The 17,242-nt window shown below is 50.0% G+C and overlaps 1 protein-coding gene across 2 annotated transcripts in view; it reads left to right on the forward strand.

Annotated features, from left to right (window-relative positions):
* Positions 1-17,242, forward strand: part of LOC125448182 (integrin alpha-5-like) — a 143,978-nt gene that overhangs the window by 101,469 nt on the left and 25,267 nt on the right. For both annotated transcript variants that reach the window (XR_007246666.2, XM_048523279.2), the window contains exons 11-18: positions 2,274-2,326; positions 3,476-3,681; positions 8,106-8,300; positions 11,084-11,129; positions 11,530-11,637; positions 13,445-13,500; positions 15,394-15,548; positions 15,759-15,896. Coding sequence is in view for 1 of the 2 variants with exons in the window: in XM_048523279.2 (XP_048379236.1) it covers positions 2,274-2,326; positions 3,476-3,681; positions 8,106-8,300; positions 11,084-11,129; positions 11,530-11,637; positions 13,445-13,500; positions 15,394-15,548; positions 15,759-15,896 (957 nt within the window). In the remaining variant the exon portion in view is untranslated. The remainder of the gene's footprint in view (positions 1-2,273; positions 2,327-3,475; positions 3,682-8,105; positions 8,301-11,083; positions 11,130-11,529; positions 11,638-13,444; positions 13,501-15,393; positions 15,549-15,758; positions 15,897-17,242) is intronic.

Here is a 17,242-nt window from a genome sequence, read left to right on the forward strand (position 1 = left end):
AAGTGTTTTCATGGGGTCAGTACTGAGAGGTTATTGCCCTGGCTGGGGAATCTAGAAGGCAGGTGAACAGGCTCAGGATAAGGGGTGGTCATTTCAGAGTGAATTCCGGAGACATGCCTTGACTTGGTGGCCGGGGGCTGTGAATTGTAGGATTCCCCTCCCCCAAAGGAGAGGTGGATGATCCTTTGTTGAATATTTTGAAGGCTGCAATCAGTAAAGAGTTTTGTTCCCTCACTGAATCGAGGGATGGGGGAGTGGGCAGGAAAGTGGCGTTGAAGATGCAAGATCAGCCAGGTTCATATTGAACAGTGGAGCAGGCTCAAGGGCCGAATGGTCATCACCTTCTCCTAATTGTTGCATTCTTGTGTGTTCTATTTCGCAAAGTAAGCCTGAAATGGGTTAGGAGTGGGGAATGTAACTGAGAGAAGCAGTGACGAGGAAGAATTGCACCCATCACCATTGAGCACTGATAATAAAATGTGAGGCTGGATGAACACAGCAGGCCAAGCAGCATCTCAGGAGCACAAAAGCTGACGTTTCGGGCCTAGACCCTTCATCAGAGAGGGGGATGGGGGGAGGGAACTGGAATAAATAGGGAGAGAGGGGGAGGCGGACCGAAGATGGAGAGTAAAGAAGATAGGTGGAGAGGGTGTAGGTGGGGAGGTAGGGAGGGGATAGGTCAGTCCAGGGAAGACAGACAGGTCAAGGAGGTGGGATGAGGTTAGTAGGTAGCTGGGGGTGCGGCTTGGGGTGGGAGGAAGGGATGGGTGAGAGGAAGAACAGGTTAGGGAGGCAGAGACAGGTTGGACTGGTTTTGGGATGCAGTGGGTGGGGAGCTGGGCTGGTTGTGTGGTGCAGTGGGGGGAGGGGATGAACTGGGCTGGTTTTGGGATGCAGTGGGGGAAGGGGAGATTTTGAAGCTTGTGAAGTCCACATTGATACCATTGGGCTGCAGGGTTCCCAAGCGGAATATGAGTTGCTGTTCCTGCAACCTTCGGGTGGCATCATTGTGGCACTGCAGGAGGCCCATGATGGACATGTCATCAAGAGAATGGGAGGGGGAGTGGAAATGGTTTGCGACTGGGAGGTGCAGTTGTTTGTTGCGAACCGAGCGGAGGTGTTCTGCAAAGCGGTCCCCAAGCCTCCGCTAGGTTTCCCCAATATAGAGGAAGCCACACCGGGTACAGTGGATGCAGTATACCACATTGGCAGATGTGCAGGTGAACCTCTGCTTAATGTGGAATGTCATCTTGGGGCCTGGGATAGGGGTGAGGGAGGAGGTGTGGGGGCAAGTGTAGCATTTCCTGCGGTTGCAGGGGAAGGTGCCGGGTGTGGTGGGGTTGGAGGGCAGTGTGGAGCGAACAAGGGAGTCACGGAGAGAGTGGTCTCTCCGGAAAGCAGACAGGGGTGGGGATGGAAAAATGTCTTGGGTGGTGGGTTTGGATTGTAGATGGCGGAAGTGTCGGAGGATGATGCGTTGTATCCAGAGGTTGGTGGGGTGGTGTGTGAGAACGAGGGGGATCCTCTTGGGGCGGTTGTGGCTGGGGCGGGGTGTGAGGGATGTGTTGCGGGAAATGCGGGAGACGCGGTCAAGGGCGTTCTTGACCACTGTGGGGGGAAAGCCGTGGTCCCCTCATCCCCCACACCTGTCTCTGCCTCCCTAACCTGTTCTTCCTCTCACCCAGCCCTTCCTCCCACCCCAAGCCGCACGTCCATCTCCTACCTACTAACCTCATCCCACCTCCTTGACCTGTCCGTCTTCCCTGGACTGACCTATCCCCTCCCTACCTCCCCACCTATACTCTCCTCTCCACCTATCTTCTTTTCTCTCCATCTTCGGTCCGCCTCCCCCCTCTCCCTATTTATTCCAGAACCCTCACCCCATCCCCCTCTCTGACGAAGGGTCTAGGCCCGAAACGTCAGCTTTTGTGCTCCTGAGATGCTGCTGGGCCTGCTGTGTTCATCCAGCCTCACATTTTATTATCTTGGATTCTCCAGCATCTGCAGTTCCCATTATCACCATTGAGCACTGATGTCAGTTTTGTGCAGTTCTGTTGGTTCTTGCTGCAACTGCAGGCCTGGGCATAGTTCCTGGGCAGCCTTGCTTTTGGTGCTCTGCGCCCAGAGGAAGCTGGTGTGAGGGGGTTTGTGTGTCTCAGCGGATTTGGTATCTTATTGAAAGGGTTTAGCTGTTTGAGCGATTGGGAGCAGTCACACAGCAGGCCAGAAAAACCCATTGCTGCTCCCTGAAACACTTTGTTCATTCTTTCCAGATGGCTTCGTACTTTGGCTATGCTGTAGCAGTGACTGACATTAACAATGATGGGTGAGTTCACTCCTCCAGGCTGCTTTTCAGAGGAAGTGATTGTTCAAATACCTACCAAGTCTGATTTCCTCTCTTAATCATTCGAGCATGTGTTGGTGTGTTCTGCAGTCTATCAGTGGGTGGGGGGAGAGAGAGGAAGAGTGGGTGGGTTTGAGGGAAGTTGGGGGCGGGGAAAAGGATACTCCGAAACAGGCCGGCAGCCTTTTCCAATTAAACACTGGACTGCCCACATGCTTGGTGTCCTGTTTCGGGACGAGGAATGTGGGCTCCTAATTTACAGGCCTCCCCTTCCTGAGATGTCAGCAAGCTTCCATCGGGCAGTGCTTTAGATGCCTCTCCCCTCCTCCAGGCCTCAGCAGTGAAATGTTCGTGTGCCAAAGGGAGGCCATTCAAATCATTGTACCTGGCCCAGCTCTCTAAACAGCGACTCACTGGGCCCTCTCTTCCCTGCTTTCTCCCGTAATCCTGCAGGCCCATCCTTTTCCAGTAACAGCTTCACTCTCTGGTGAAAGCCTCAGCCGAAGCCAGGCCCAATAGATTGACAGGCGGTCCAGACCTGAACCACTCTCTGCTCACGTCACATGGGCTTCCATTACTTTCAGTTTGCCGTCTCCCATTCTCAATCCTTTCACCTCCAGTCTCTCTCCCTAACTACTGCCTAGTGAACTGGGGGAAGGGAGGCAGTGGACAAGTAATCCAGGGACCCCAGGTTAGTGTTCTGGGGCAAAGCGTTCAAATCCCACCACCACAGCTGGTGCTATTTCAGTACAGTTGACAAAACAAAGAACTGAAAGCCAGTCTCAGTAATAGTGACTGTGGCATTCTCGATTTTTCTGCTACTCTAGGGTAGGAAGTCTGCCATCCTTACCCGATCTGGGCCTATATGTGATTCCAGACCCACAGCCAATGTGGTTAACTCCACTCTCTGAAATGGATAAGCCACTCAGTTCAAGGGGCAGTTAGAGATGGGCAACCAGTCTAGGCATTGCTAGTGCTGCCCACATCCAAAAAAGCATAAAAGAAGTCATTTGAAGTGGTCAGGCTGTTGCAAACGAGTTCCTTCAATGATAACGTTGTCAGTCATTAATGATTAGCCTCCCAGCTCCCGTCCCCCTTCTGCAGGGATTCACGGTAGTGCTGCTTTCACAGGCTGGACGATGTTTTGGTCGGGGCCCCAATGTATATGGAGCGAGAGTCCGGCGGCAGGCTGCAAGAGGTTGGTCGGGTCTACATTTATTTGCAGACTGGGCTGTTGGAGTACAACATCCGTCAGAACCTGACGGGTACAGATATCTACGGTCGCTACGGAACATCAGTCGCAGTGTTAGGAGACCTGGATCAGGATGGATTCAATGGTAAGTTGTGCTGTACTCCCAGAGCAGAATTGAACTCGGACTCTGAAAGTTCAGCGATAGCAAGAACTCGAGATGCTGGAGTCAGACAACACAGTGTGGAGCTGGAGGAACACAGCAGGCCAGGCAGCACCTGAATGTTCATCCTCATTCACTCACTTGCGGCTAACTGGTCATCATGAGCACTATTTCACATGCAGCCTTTAATGCATAATGCCCCAGTTTAAAGCACTGTGATCGATTTGCCTGGCCGACTACTAGAATGAATGTAACTCACACCAGGTTTTGTCATTGACAGAGAAGAGCTGTTTATTGTGGACAAACTTATTCTTTAAAAAAATAGCATAAGAAAGGATAACAAAATGTGAGGCTGGATGAACACAGCAGGCCCAGCAGCATCTCAGGAGCACAAAAGCTGACGTTTCGGGCCTAGACCCTTCATCAGAGAGAGGGATGGGGTGAGGGTTCTGGAATAAATAGGGAGAGAGGGGGAGGCAGACCGAAGATGGAGAGAAAAGAAGATAGGTGGAGAGAGTATAGGTGGGGAGGTAGGGAGGGGATAGGTCAGTCCAGGGAAAACGGACAGGTCAAGGAGGTGGGATGAGGTTAGTAGGTAGATGGGGGTGCAGCTTGGGGTGGGAGGAAGGGATGGGTGAGAGGAAGAACAGGTTAGGGAGGCAGAGACAGGTTGGACTGGTTTTGGGATGCAGTGGGTGGAGGGGAAGAGCTGGGCTGGTTGTGTGGTGCAGTGGGGGGAGGGGATGAACTGGGCTGGTTTAGGGATGCAGTTGGGGAAGGGGAGATTTTGAAACTGGTGAAGTCCACATTGATACCATTAGGCTGCAGGGTTCCCAGGCGGAATATGAGTTGCTGTTCCTGCAACCTTCGGGTGGCATCATTGTGGCACTGCAGGAGGCCCATGATGGACATGTCCGCTAAAGAATGGGAGGGGGAGTGGAAATGGTTTGCGACTGGGAGGTGCAGTAGTTTGTTGCAAACTGAGCGGAGGTGTTCTGCAAAGCGGTCTCCAAGCCTCCGCTTGGTTTCCCCAATGTAGAGGAAGCCACACCGGGTACAGTGGATGCAGTATACCACATTGGCAGATGTGCAGGTGAACCTCTGCTTAATGTGGAATGTCACCTTGGGGCCTGGGATGGGGGTGAGGGGGGAGGTGTGGGGGCAAGTGTAGCATTTCCTGCGGTTGCAGGGGAAGGTGCCGGGTGTGGTGGGGTTGGAGGGCAGTGTGGAGCGAACAAGGGAGTCATGGAGAGAGTGGTCTCTCTGGAAAGCAGACAGGGGTGCGGATGGAAAAATGTCTTGGGTGGTGGGGTCGGATTGTAGATGGCGGAAGTGTCGGAGGATGATGCGTTGTATCCGGAGGTTGGTGGGGTGGTGTGTGAGAACGAGGGGGATCCTCGTTGGGCGGTTGTGGCGGGGGCGGGGTGTGAGGGACATGTTGCGGGAAATACGGGAGACGCAGTCGAGGGCGTTCTCGATCACTGTGGGGGGAAAGTTGCGGTCCTGGAAGAACTTGGACATCTGGGATGTGCAGGAGTGGAATGTCTTATCGTGGGAGCAGATGCGGCGCAGGCGGAGGAATTGGGAATAGGGGATGGAATTTTTGCAGGAGGGTGGTTGGGAGGAGGTGTACTCTAGGTAGCTGTGGGAGTCGGTGGGCTTGAAATGGACATCAGTTACAAGCTGGTTGCCTGAGATGGAGACTGAGAGGTCCAGGAAGGTGAGGGATGTGCTGGAGATGGCCCAGGTGAACTGAAGGTTGGGGTGGAAGGTGTTGGTGAAGTGGATGAACTGTTCGAGCTCCTCTGGGGAGCAAGAGGCGGCGCCGATGCAGTCATCAATGTACCGGAGGAAGAGGTGGGGTTTGGGGCCTGTGTAGGTGCGGAAGAGGGACTGTTCCACGTAACCTACAAAGAGGCAGGCATAGCTGGGGCCCATGCGGGTGCCCATGGCCACCCCCTTAGTCTGTAGGAAGTGGGAGGAATCGAAAGAGAAGTTGTTGAGGGTGAGGACGAGTTCGGCTAGGCGGATGAGGGTGTCGGTGGAGGGGGACTGGTCGGGCCTGGGGGACAGGAAGAAGCGGAGGGCCTTGAGGCCATCTGCATGCGGATAGCTCATTTCCTGTTACGTGACTTAAGCTGTCCTGCTTTACAGATGTCAAGCACCCGCACATTCATTCACAAATAAAACAGACCAAAAAAAAAGACAGAGATAATGGGAACTGCAGATGCTGGAGAATTCCAAGATAATAAAATGTGAGGCTGGATGAACACAGCAGGCCAAGCAGCATCTCAGGAGCACAAAAGCTGACGTTTCGGGCCTAGACCCTCTCTGATGAAGGGTCTAGGCCCGAAACGTCAGCTTTTGTGCTCCTGAGATGCTGCTTGGCCTGCTGTGTTCATCCAGCCTCACATTTTATTATCAAAAAAAAAGACAGTTTGACACATACCATAGAACCATGGTATGGTGTGGAAACAGGCCCTTCAGCCCAACACGCCCACACTGACCATCAGAGCATCCCCCAATAATCTACCTAATCTACACATCCCTGAACACTAAATAAGAACCAAAAGAACTGCGGATGCTATAAATCAGGAACAAAACAAAGTTGCTGGAAAAGCTCAGCAGGTCTGGCAGCATCTGTGAAAGAGAAAACAGAGGTAATGTTTTGGATCTGGTGACCCTTCCTCAGAACTGTTCTGAAGAAGGGTCACTGGACCCAAAACCTTAACTCTTTTTTTTCTCCTCCACAGATGCTGCCAGACTTACTGAGCTTTTCCAGCAACTTTGTTTTTCAGCCCTGAGCACTATGGGACAATTTCCCATGGCCAATCCACCCTACCCTGCACACCTTTGGACTGTGGGAGGAAACCGGAGCACCCGGAGGAAACCCATGCAGACATGAGGAGAATGTGCAAACTTCACACAGTCACCCGAGGCTGGAATCGAACCCAGGTCCCTGGTGCCGTGAGGCAGCAGTGCTAACTGCTGAGCCACCATGCCACCATATAGCATGGTTGGAAAAATATAGACAAGAAAATTCTGAAAATCAAGGTTGAAACCACAATGAGGAACATCATTAAAAATAAAAAGAATAGAGAGAAACAAGAGAGCACAATGTATTCTGTGGTGTAAATTGCCCGTTAGACCTAAATATTGTTTTCGATTTCTTTCTTTAGAATCTCGCGGTTTGTTCTTGTCTTTTTCACATAGAAAATAGGAGCCGGAGTAGGCTGTTCAGCCCTTCAAGCCTGCTACCCCATTCAATTTGATCATGACTGAACATCCAACTCAGTTCCCTGTTTCCGCTTTCTTCCCATGCACTTAGAACCTTTTAGCTCGAAGAACTATATCTAATTCCTTCTTAAAAACATTCTGTGTTTCAACACCAACCACTTTCTGTTGCAGAGAATTCCACAAGCCCCCCACTCTCTGGGTGAAGATATTTCTCCTCATCTCTGTCCTAAATGGCCTACCCCTTACCTTTAGACTGTGATCCCCTGGTCCTAGACTCACCCAGTCATCCAGAACATTCTTCCTGCATTGACCCTGTCTCGTTCTGTTAGAATTTTACAGGTTTCTATCAGATCCCCCCCATCATTTTTCTAAACTCCAGTGAATATAATCCTAATAAATCCAGCCTCTCTTCATACATCAGTCTTGCCATTCTCAGGAATCAGTCTGGTAAACCTTCGCTGTACCCCCTCCATCGCTAGAACATCCTTCCTCAGACAAGGAGACCTAAAAGAGACAGTGAGGCGGGAGAGCTGCTTCTTGCTTGCAAACCTGTATGAATGTCTCTGAGTGCATTGCACTCAGGTCTCTAGTTGGACTAACCTTTCGGCTGGTTTTAGGCTGTTTTCCTAGTGCCACACTGTATCACAAAATATTCATGTCACTGCTCTGCAAAGTAACATATTCCCATGTAACTCACATGTACTACACATTCCAACAAGAACTTTAAGTTGCAAATTTCCCTTGATACGTTAGTTATATAGCAGTACACAACTTTAATTGACCAGCTTAAAGTCCCAAAAGAAAAATAGATTGTCCCTTAAGAAGTACAACAGATCACTTGTACACACACGCTCACACAAATTGCGTGTATATGTGAATGTGAGAGACAGAGAGAGTGTATGTGTGTCTTTATGTATGTGAGAGTGAGTGTGTGCATGTGAGAGTATGTGTGTGAGAGTGTGCGTGTGTGTGTGTGGGGGGGGTGGTGGGAGAGTGTGCGTGCGTGCGTGCGTGTGTGTGTGTGTGAGAGAGAGAGAACGAGAGTGTGTGTGAGAGAGAGAGTGTGAATAAGAGATGGGCAGTGCCTTTGAGAGAGAGGGAATGAGTGACAGAAAGCACCTGGAAGCTGGCGGTTGCTGGCATTGGGTTGACCACTCTTCTTCTGCCCACAGATGTGGCTGTTGGTGCCCCTTATGCCGGTGACAAGAGCCAGGGCCTGGTCTACATCTACAATGGGCGGCCTGATGGCCTCAACAGTACCCCGTCCCAAATCCTGGTGGGCATGTGGGCCACCACCACCAGTATGCCAGCTAGCTTTGGATTCGCAGCCCGGGGAGCAACGGATCTTGATATGAATGGGTACCCAGGTAAGAAGTTTTCCCGACAGTTTGGAGCAGGCAGGGCAGTGTATGACATTGGCAGGCCTTATGAACAGTGCATCTGAGTGTGAGATTTGAATGCTTCATTATTGACCATCTTCAATTTATACAGCCTCAGAATGGTTACAGCACAGCAAAGAGGCCATTCAACCTGCAAGGTCAATGCCAGCTCTCTGCAAGAGCATATCATCCTGTCCCCCTGCCCTAAACTTCCTTGTAACGCTGCAATTTGGTGACCCTTCCGGTGGTTATCCAATTCCCTGCCTCCCTCACCCACTCCCAGATGTGAAATACCCAGAGTTCCAGTTGCTGCCGCAAGTGGAAATTATCCCATTACACATCTTCAAAATTACAAAGACCTCAAACTGGCCACTCGTGCGAAGGCTCAGTTTGAGAGAAAATGTGTCCTGGACTCTTCAGTCTGTCATTTTCTCCCTGTTCTAGAATCATCTTTGTGGATCGTTGACATTTAATATTCTGAGGAGTCTTGACAGGGGAGATGTGGAGAGGTTGTTTCCCTTTGTGGGAGAGTCTAGGACCAGACGATATAATCTCAAAATAAGGGGTTGCCCATTTCAGACAGAGTGGAGGAGGAATTTCTTCTGTCAGAGTGTAGTAAATCTACGCAATTCTTTATCACAGAGGGCTGTCGAGGCTGGGTCATTCAGTATAGTCAAGGATGAGGCAGATTTTCGATCAGGAAGGGAATGGTGAAAAGGTAGGAAAGTGGAGTTGACGTTAACATCAGCAAAAACCTCATTGAATGGCAGAGCAGACTCGATGGGCTGAATAGCCTATTTCTGCTCCTCTGTCCCAGAGATCCAAATCTGGTCATTGTCCCAAATCCAATGCAAGTAGATCCTTCCTCAGATACAGGGATGCAAACTGAGCTGTGCCCGGTATGGGAGATGGTGTGAGTGAGGCAATTCTGCAGCAAGTAGAGGCACCAGGGTAGTGCTGGTGAGGAGGTGTACAGACAGAGGCAGGAAGAGTTGAGGCAGGCTGACCTGTCAGGTGGTGTAGGACAGTAACCAGGCGAACACTGTGAGAGTGCAGGTCAGTGAGGCACCGACCATTTCAGCTGAACACAGGCAGTCTAATTGTTGGCATATCCCAGCATCCCAGGCAATCAGAAAGCTCCGGGCAGTTGTAACTGGATGCTGTGCCATCTCCAGAATTGGACAAGTTGATCTGTGCTTTCTGAGAACTGCTGTCACAATTCCCCAATCTGTGCCTGGGTGGTACAGTGTGTTATCGCACTGTCCTTTCACACTCTGGGACTGGGTGGTACAGTGTGTTATCGCACTGCCCTTTCACACTCTGGGACTGGGTGTTACAGTGTGTTATCGCACTGTCCTTTCAAACTCTGGGACTGGGTGGTACAGTGTGTTATCGCACTGTCCTTTCACACTCTGGGACTGGGTGTTACAGTGTGTTATCGCACTGCCCTTTCACACTCTGGGACAGTGTGTTATGGTGTGTTATCGCACTGTCATTTCTCATTCTGGCGCTGGGTTTTACAGTGTGTTATCGCAGTGTCCTTTCACACTCTGGGACTGGGTGTTACAGTGTGTTAGCACACTGTCCTTTCACACTCTGGGACTGGGTGTTACAGTGTGTTATCGCACTGTCCTTTCACACTCTGGGACTGGGTGGTACAGTGTGTTATCGCACTGCCCTTTCACACTCTGGGATTGGGTGTTACAGTGTGTTATCGCACTGCCCTTTCACACTCTGGGATTGGGTGTTACAGTGTGTTATCGCACTGTCCTTTCACACTCTGGGACTGGGTGGTACAGTGTGTTATCGCACTGTCCTTTCACACTCTGGGACTGGGTGTTACAGTGTGTTATCGCACTGCCCTTTCACACTCTGGGACAGTGTGTTATGGTGTGTTATCGCACTGTCATTTCTCATTCTGGCGCTGGGTTTTACAGTGTGTTATCGCAGTGTCCTTTCACACTCTGGGACTGGGTGTTACAGTGTGTTAGCACACTGTCCTTTCACACTCTGGGACTGGGTGTTACAGTGTGTTATCGACTGTCCTTTCACACTCTGGGACTGGGTGTTACCGTGTGTTATCGCACTGTCCCTTCACACTCTGGGACTGGGTTTTACAGTGTGATATTGCACTGTCCTTTCACACTCTGGGACTGGGTGGTACAGTGTGTTATTGCACTGTCATTTCTCACTCTGGCATTGGGTTTTACAGTGTGTTATCGCAGTGTCCTTTCACACTCTGGGACAGTGTGTTATGGTGTGTTATCGCACTGTCATTTCTCACTGTGGCACTGGGTTTTACAGTGTGTTATCGCAGTGTCCTTTCACACTCTGGGACTGGGTGTTACAGTGTGTTAGCACACTGTCCTTTCACACTCTGGGACTGGGTGTTACAGTGTGTTATCGCACTGTCCTTTCACACTCTGGGACTGGGTGGTACAATGTGTTATCGCACTGTCCTTTCACACTCTGGGACTGGGTGTTACAGTGTGTTATCGCACTGTCCTTTCACACTCTGGGACTGGGTTGTACAGTGTGTTATCGCACTGTCCTTTCACACTCTGGGACTGGGTGTTACAGTGTGTTATCGCACTGTCCTTTCACACTCTGGGACTGGGTTGTACAGTGTGTTATCGCACTGTCCTTTCACACTCTGGGACTGGGTGTTACAGTGTGTTAGCACACTGTCCTTTCACAGTCTGGGACTGGGTAAAAGGGGAATGTATTGTACTCCTTGTTTCCTGCTGTTAAATTTCTGTTTTTTTTTGCAGATGTGATTGTTGGGGCATTCGGTGTTGACCAGGCTGTTGTTTACAGGTAGGAATGTGAGGCACCCTGCCCAGTTCCACTGTCATTGTTCTCTTCCGCTATTTGTAATCACTTTCATGACACAAATCATTGACCTGTTTCACATGGTCGTAATTGGCATCCATTGGCACTCTGAGTTCCACATCTGATTTGGGAGCTTCCCCGAGTTATTCAGTTGTCTGGGAATAGCTCTTTGTGATTTTCATTGGATCGGGCACTTTTGGAGATGACCAGAGGGTTTTCCCTATCTGTATGATGTGTTTCCCTGAAGTTTCAGTTCAAGTTTGAATCCTTTAACCTCTCAGCATTGGCTGTCTCTTATCTCACGGACTGTGGCAATCTGTTTGCTGGCCTTTGTTCCCATAGCAACAATTCCAGCAGGAACTGATCTCATGTCTCTTGGTCCTAGGGCCAGGCCGATTGTCCGGGCAAGTGCCAGTTTGAAAGTAAGCCCTCCAGTCTTCAACCCTGAGGAGAAGGGGTGTACCATAAATGGCACTGACATTCAGGTTACGTGGTATGTATGTCATTCTTGCCGATCAGGATTGTTCCTCAATTTTTTTGTGACACCTCTCATTTCAACCTCCACCACATCCCCAGTGACATTGCAAGTGAGCAATTTCTGACAGGGCCTGCAAGTTATCGTCAAGATGTACTTTGGAATGGTCAGAAGGATTTTCACCCATCTTTCAGCTGAGAAGTTCAACCAGCACCCGTGCCTGCTCTCTCTATGGACATACACGATCTGGGTACACTATTTGAGCAAGAAGAGGGGAGTTGTCCAGTCCTTGCCAATATTTATCCCTCAGTCAACACCACACCCAGAAAGAGAGATGATTCGGAGTTTATCTCATTCTGATTTCTGGGATCTCACTGTGCATGAACTGGATGCTTACTTTTGTCCACCACAGCAGTGGCTGCACTTCCAAAAGTGTGCCTCATTGGCTGGACTGTAGGCCATCAATGGGTCTTTCTGGGGGTTCCAGCTGGAACCCATGGTGTGTTACTTGGATCGGAGCTAGAACTTTGGGTGGAGGGACCAATTGGAAGGGCACAGCGACAGGAGGGAAAGTAAGTAGTCATGTGGATGGTGGTGGGAGGGGCAAGAAGTCCCACTTCAAGAGAGCTCTCACCCATTTGGTTAGAGCCAAGGGCAGGGTGGGGGTACTGGCAGATGTGGAATTTTGTTGAGCTGAGGTTGGAAAGCACTGGCGAGGGGGGTGGGATTTGAGATTGAGTCTCCAGGGTGTGGGCAGTAAAGTTACGTGGAACGGAGGGCACAGAGATAGGTGGAGGGACAGGGCAGTATTGAGGAAGTGGGGAGGCTGCAGAAGGACTTGGACAGGCTGGGACAGTGGGCAAAGAAGCAGCAGATGGAACAAAATGTGGGAAAGTGCAAGGTTATGCACATTGGTAGGAACATTAGAGGCACAGACTATTTCCTCAATGGGGAAGAGCTTCTCTTGGGGTAATCTGACACACAGAGAGACTTGGGAGTCCTCTTAAGGTTAACTCTGGTTCAGTTGGCAGTTCGGAAGGCAAATGCAATGTTAGCATTCAGTTCAAGAGAATACAAGGGCCTGCTGAGGCTGGATAAGGCTCTGGTCAGACCGTGTTTTATGTCCTATATCTGACCAAGCACCTTGGCAGCCTTTCTCCCACCGCCCACATGCCCACGATCAGTACCCCTGGGCTGCAAGTCCATGCCCCTCAGAGGCTGACCGACGTCGTCATTTGTTGACAAAAATGAATGTTTTGTCTGGCTGCTCAACTCATGGAGGCTTCATGACCGATGGGCGTGCTTGTCACTCAGAATGTTCTGGAATGCCAGTTGTTGGAAACAGCGGGCCACCTCTGGGACCCAGAGGCCAGGGTGAAGGCTCTGAAGGTCAGGCTGAGCTAGGCCTTCATAATTGCCTCAAAGGGTTAGCATTCACTGCTGTCTCTAAGGGGTTAAGTCTGTCTGACTTCTCAGGGAGACATCAAACACCTTTATTTGACCAGTTTGAAGACAATTGGCGGCATAGAGTATTGCAGAGTGCCACTCAGTGCAAGGGCATTTAGGGATGGCCTTGCCAGTAATACCCACATCCCAGAACGGCATAAAGACAAATGTTCTCCATCAATCTACATCACTACAAATGATGCCCAGGTTAGTCTCAAACTGCTGTTTGTGGGAGTTTGCTGTGCACAAAATGGCTGCTGTGTTTCCTACATGACAACAAGTGACTGCACTTCACAAAGATTGGGTGTAAAGCACTCGGACTTGTTCTTCTGGCTGTGATGGGTGCTATGTTAACAGAGCTCTTTCCTCTCTTTCACAGCATCAATGTCAGTTTTTGCCTCAGTGCCTCTGGGAAACATGTGCCTCAGTGGATTGGTGAGTACTGGAACCAGACAATGAGGCTCGATTCAAAACAGCGAATGGGTAAAAGGCTCCACAGAGTGATGCAATCCTGTAAATAACCATTTTTGTATTCAGGCCAGAATAGTCAGTGCGGTGCTACGTAAATGCATTTTATGCACATTTCTACAACTGACTAATAACTGATAAGCTGTGCATTACTGGACAATGCACTCAATCTAATACAGAGACCAGAGAACGTCCACCAAGGTGAACACACCCTGAGCACTGTCGGAGGGTCAGTACTGAGTGTAACGGACCAGACCAGACCCCCCCCGATATACTTTAAGAACGTAGCCTAGACCCTAACTTTTTCTTGCCTTAAAGGTAGATGTGAAGTGCCACTTACAGATGCAATGCAATTGGTCAAACTGCTCAATGTTAAACAAAGCACAATTTATTTAAACACTGTAGTTAAAATACAACCAAAGAAAGAGGAAGTTAGAATAACAACTCTATTGGAAAGCTTAACTGAATAATAGACACAGTAATTATTACAGTCTAACTGTTCCAATTTAGTGACATCCCATAAAACACAACCCTTGGCAAAAAAAGAGATAAATTCAGACACAGATTCTCACATGCAGTTCTCCCATCCAGGAGGAAAACATCAAGAAGAAATTCAGAGAAAGGAAGATCTATGAGACATTTCACTGAAATTCCAATTACTTTGAGACCCCAATAGATTCTGCGTAAAAATAAACCTAAAAACTGAAAAAAACAAGAAAGTCTGGCCTTTGAGAGCTGGCCACACCCAGTCTGCTTTCTTTGTTTCAACTTAAAAAAAACCCAAGGCCTCACAAATTGTTTACTTTCTTAGAGACAGTTCACGTATCTGCCTACAACCTCTCCAGAAAAAAGGACAAAATAACCTCTTAAAGTGACAGTGTTGTCACGTGAGGGAGTGGGCACTGTCAGAGGGTCAGTGCGAAGGCAGTGTTGCACTGTCAGAGGGTCAGTGCTGAGGCAGTGTCACACTGTCAGAGGGTCAGTACTGAGGGAGTGTCGCACTGTCAGAGGGCCAGTACTGAGGGAGTGGGCACTGTCGGAGGGGTCAGTGCTGAGGGAGTGCCGCACTGTCGGAGGGTCAGTCCTGAGGGAGTGCCGCACTGTCGGAGGGTCAGTGCTGAGGGAGCGCTGCACTGTCAGACGGTCAGTGCTGTGGGAGTGCTGCACTGTCGGAGGGTCAGTGCTGAGGGAGTGTCATACTGTCAGAGGGTCAGTGCTGAGGGAGTGGGCACTGTCGGAGGGTCAGTGCTGAGGGAGTGGGCACTGTCGGAGGGTCAGTACTGAGGGAGTGTCATACTGTCAGAGGGTCAGTGCTGAGGGAGTGGGCACTGTCGGAGGGTCAGTGCTGAGGGAGTGGGCACTGTCGGAGGGTCAGTGCTGAGGGAGCGGGCACTGTCGGAGGGTCAGTACTGATGGAGCGCTGCACTGTCGGATGGTCGGTGCTGAGGGAGTGCCGCACTGTCGGAGGGTCAGTGCTGAGGGAGTGGGCACTGTTAGAGGGTCAGTACTGAGGGAGTGTCACACTGTCAGAAGGTCAGTACTGAGGGAGTGCTACACTGCCAGAGGGTCAGTACTGAGGGAGTGCTACAGTGTCAGAGGGTCAGTGCTGAGGGTTTGTGTGTGAAATTGATCCTCTGTGTATGGGTGTCCCTGCTCGCTGTAACATTTGATTGCCCAAAAGGGAAGCCACTCCACTCAAGCTGCCCTTTTTGCTGCTGTCACTTTCACTCCCTCCGGCCAGCCCACTGATGCAGATCTGTCCTTTCCTCCCTCATTCCTTGTCTAGCCCCTTCTCCCACCTGCCACTTCTTTGGCTTCACAACCTCACATTGACTCTTGACTGTTCTGTTCTTTCTGAAGGTTTCAAGGTGGAGTTGGAATTGGACAGCCTGAAGCAGAAAGGGGCGATCAAGCGGGTGCTGTTTCTCGATTCTCGCCAGCCTCTCTTCCAGGACAAGGTGATCATCAACAACGGGCGTGGCGAAATCTGCCAAGACCTGAAGGTCTACCTGCGGGTACGTGATGGCATCTCCTTCCTGACTGCTGGACAAGACAAGTTGCAGCAGTCATCTGTTCCTGCTTTATCTTGGCTTGGTCAGCTCCTCTTTGTGCCCTGACTGCTGCACTTTCAGCTCCCTTACTTGTGCCAGCGATCGATTGTTGCAGTCTTTTAAAAGCATAACATGAGTCGCAATTTGACGTGGGTTTTTTTTGTTCCTCGGCAGGAAGAGCATGAGTTTCGAGATAAGCTCTCACTCATCCAGGTAGCTATGAATTTCAGTCTGGATCCAGCAATGCCCCTGGATAATCACGGCCTGCAGCCAATCCTCAGCTATTCAACACGGGAGTACCTCACTCAGGAGGTATGTGTTTTCTTCTCAGCTTGTGGCAATGCTGTGTTTAAAGTGAGGTTACAGCAGCCTCACTTTAAGTGAGGAAACAGTCAGCATCGCCAGTCCCGAGAGACCCTTCTGAAGGGATGCCATTGGGAACAGGCCTGGTCTCTGCTAAGCCAGATATCACAACTGCTCTTATTGTAACAGACAAGATTCTTAGCGGGGCTTGACAGGGAAGATATGGAGAAGTTGCTTCCCATTGGGGGAAAGGATGGGACCAGAGGGTATTGGCCTGTGCCCTGTGGCCTCCACAGGCACAAGACCAAAGATTCTTTAACCAGCCTCTCCTTATTCCAGCCACCAGAACCTGAGGCAGGCAAAGCAATGAGACTCTCTCTTGATCTTGTAATCTTGCTCTTGTGTAGGCCTATTTTGGTTCCCAGTTATGTGAGGCTTCAAGTTTAAAGTTCTCATGAGCTTTTATTTTCCACACTTTATCAAACACTTTCTGGAAATCTAAGTACAATGCTGGCTCCCTATTATCTATTACACAATTCCCTCAAAGGAATCTGTTGTGGGGCGGCACAGTGGCTCAGTGGTTGGCACTGCAGCTTCATGGCACCAGGCATTCAGGTTTGATCCCACCCTCGGGCAACTGTCTGTGTGGAGTTTGCATATTCTCCCCATGTCTGCGTGAGTTTCCTCCAGGTGCTCCGGTTTCCTCCCACAGTCCAAAGATGTGTGGGTTAGGGTGAATTGGCCATGGTAAATCTCCCATAGTGTCCAGGGATGTGTAAGTTAGGTGTGTTAGCCATGGGAGATGCAGTATTACAGGGATGGGGTAGGGGAGCTGGTCTGGATGGGATACTCTTCAGAGGGTCGGTGTAAACTCGATGGACCGAATGGCCTGCTTTCACACTGTAGAGGTTCCATGATGAATCCATTAGAATGGTCAAACACGATTTCCCTTTCACAAAGACACGTTGCCTCTGTCTGATTGCCTTGAACGTATCCAGTCAATCCAACAGTGTTCCGTTGTAACATTTTTAGTAGTTGCTTCTAACATTTTCCCTGTGACAGATGGTACTCTAACTGGCCTGTAGTTTCCTCTTTCTGCTTCTCCTCCCTCTTTGAATAAAGAATTACATTTTCTACCCTCCAACCTAATGGAACCTTTTCTGAATGTCACGACTTTTTGGAAAATTAAAACCAGTGCATCAACTATCTCACTCGCTACTTCTTTTAAGATGCTAGGTTAAAGACAATGAAGCCCCGGGGCACCGGTCAGCTACAGCTCCAACCGTTTATTGCAATTTTGTGATTTACAGCTGTTTTTGCGGTGGTGCTTGAGCCCTCTGCAGTGAATAATGATG

This window comes from Stegostoma tigrinum, unplaced genomic scaffold (genome assembly GCF_030684315.1).
Source record: "Stegostoma tigrinum isolate sSteTig4 unplaced genomic scaffold, sSteTig4.hap1 scaffold_178, whole genome shotgun sequence".
Classification (NCBI taxonomy): Eukaryota; Metazoa; Chordata; class Chondrichthyes; order Orectolobiformes; family Stegostomatidae; genus Stegostoma; species Stegostoma tigrinum.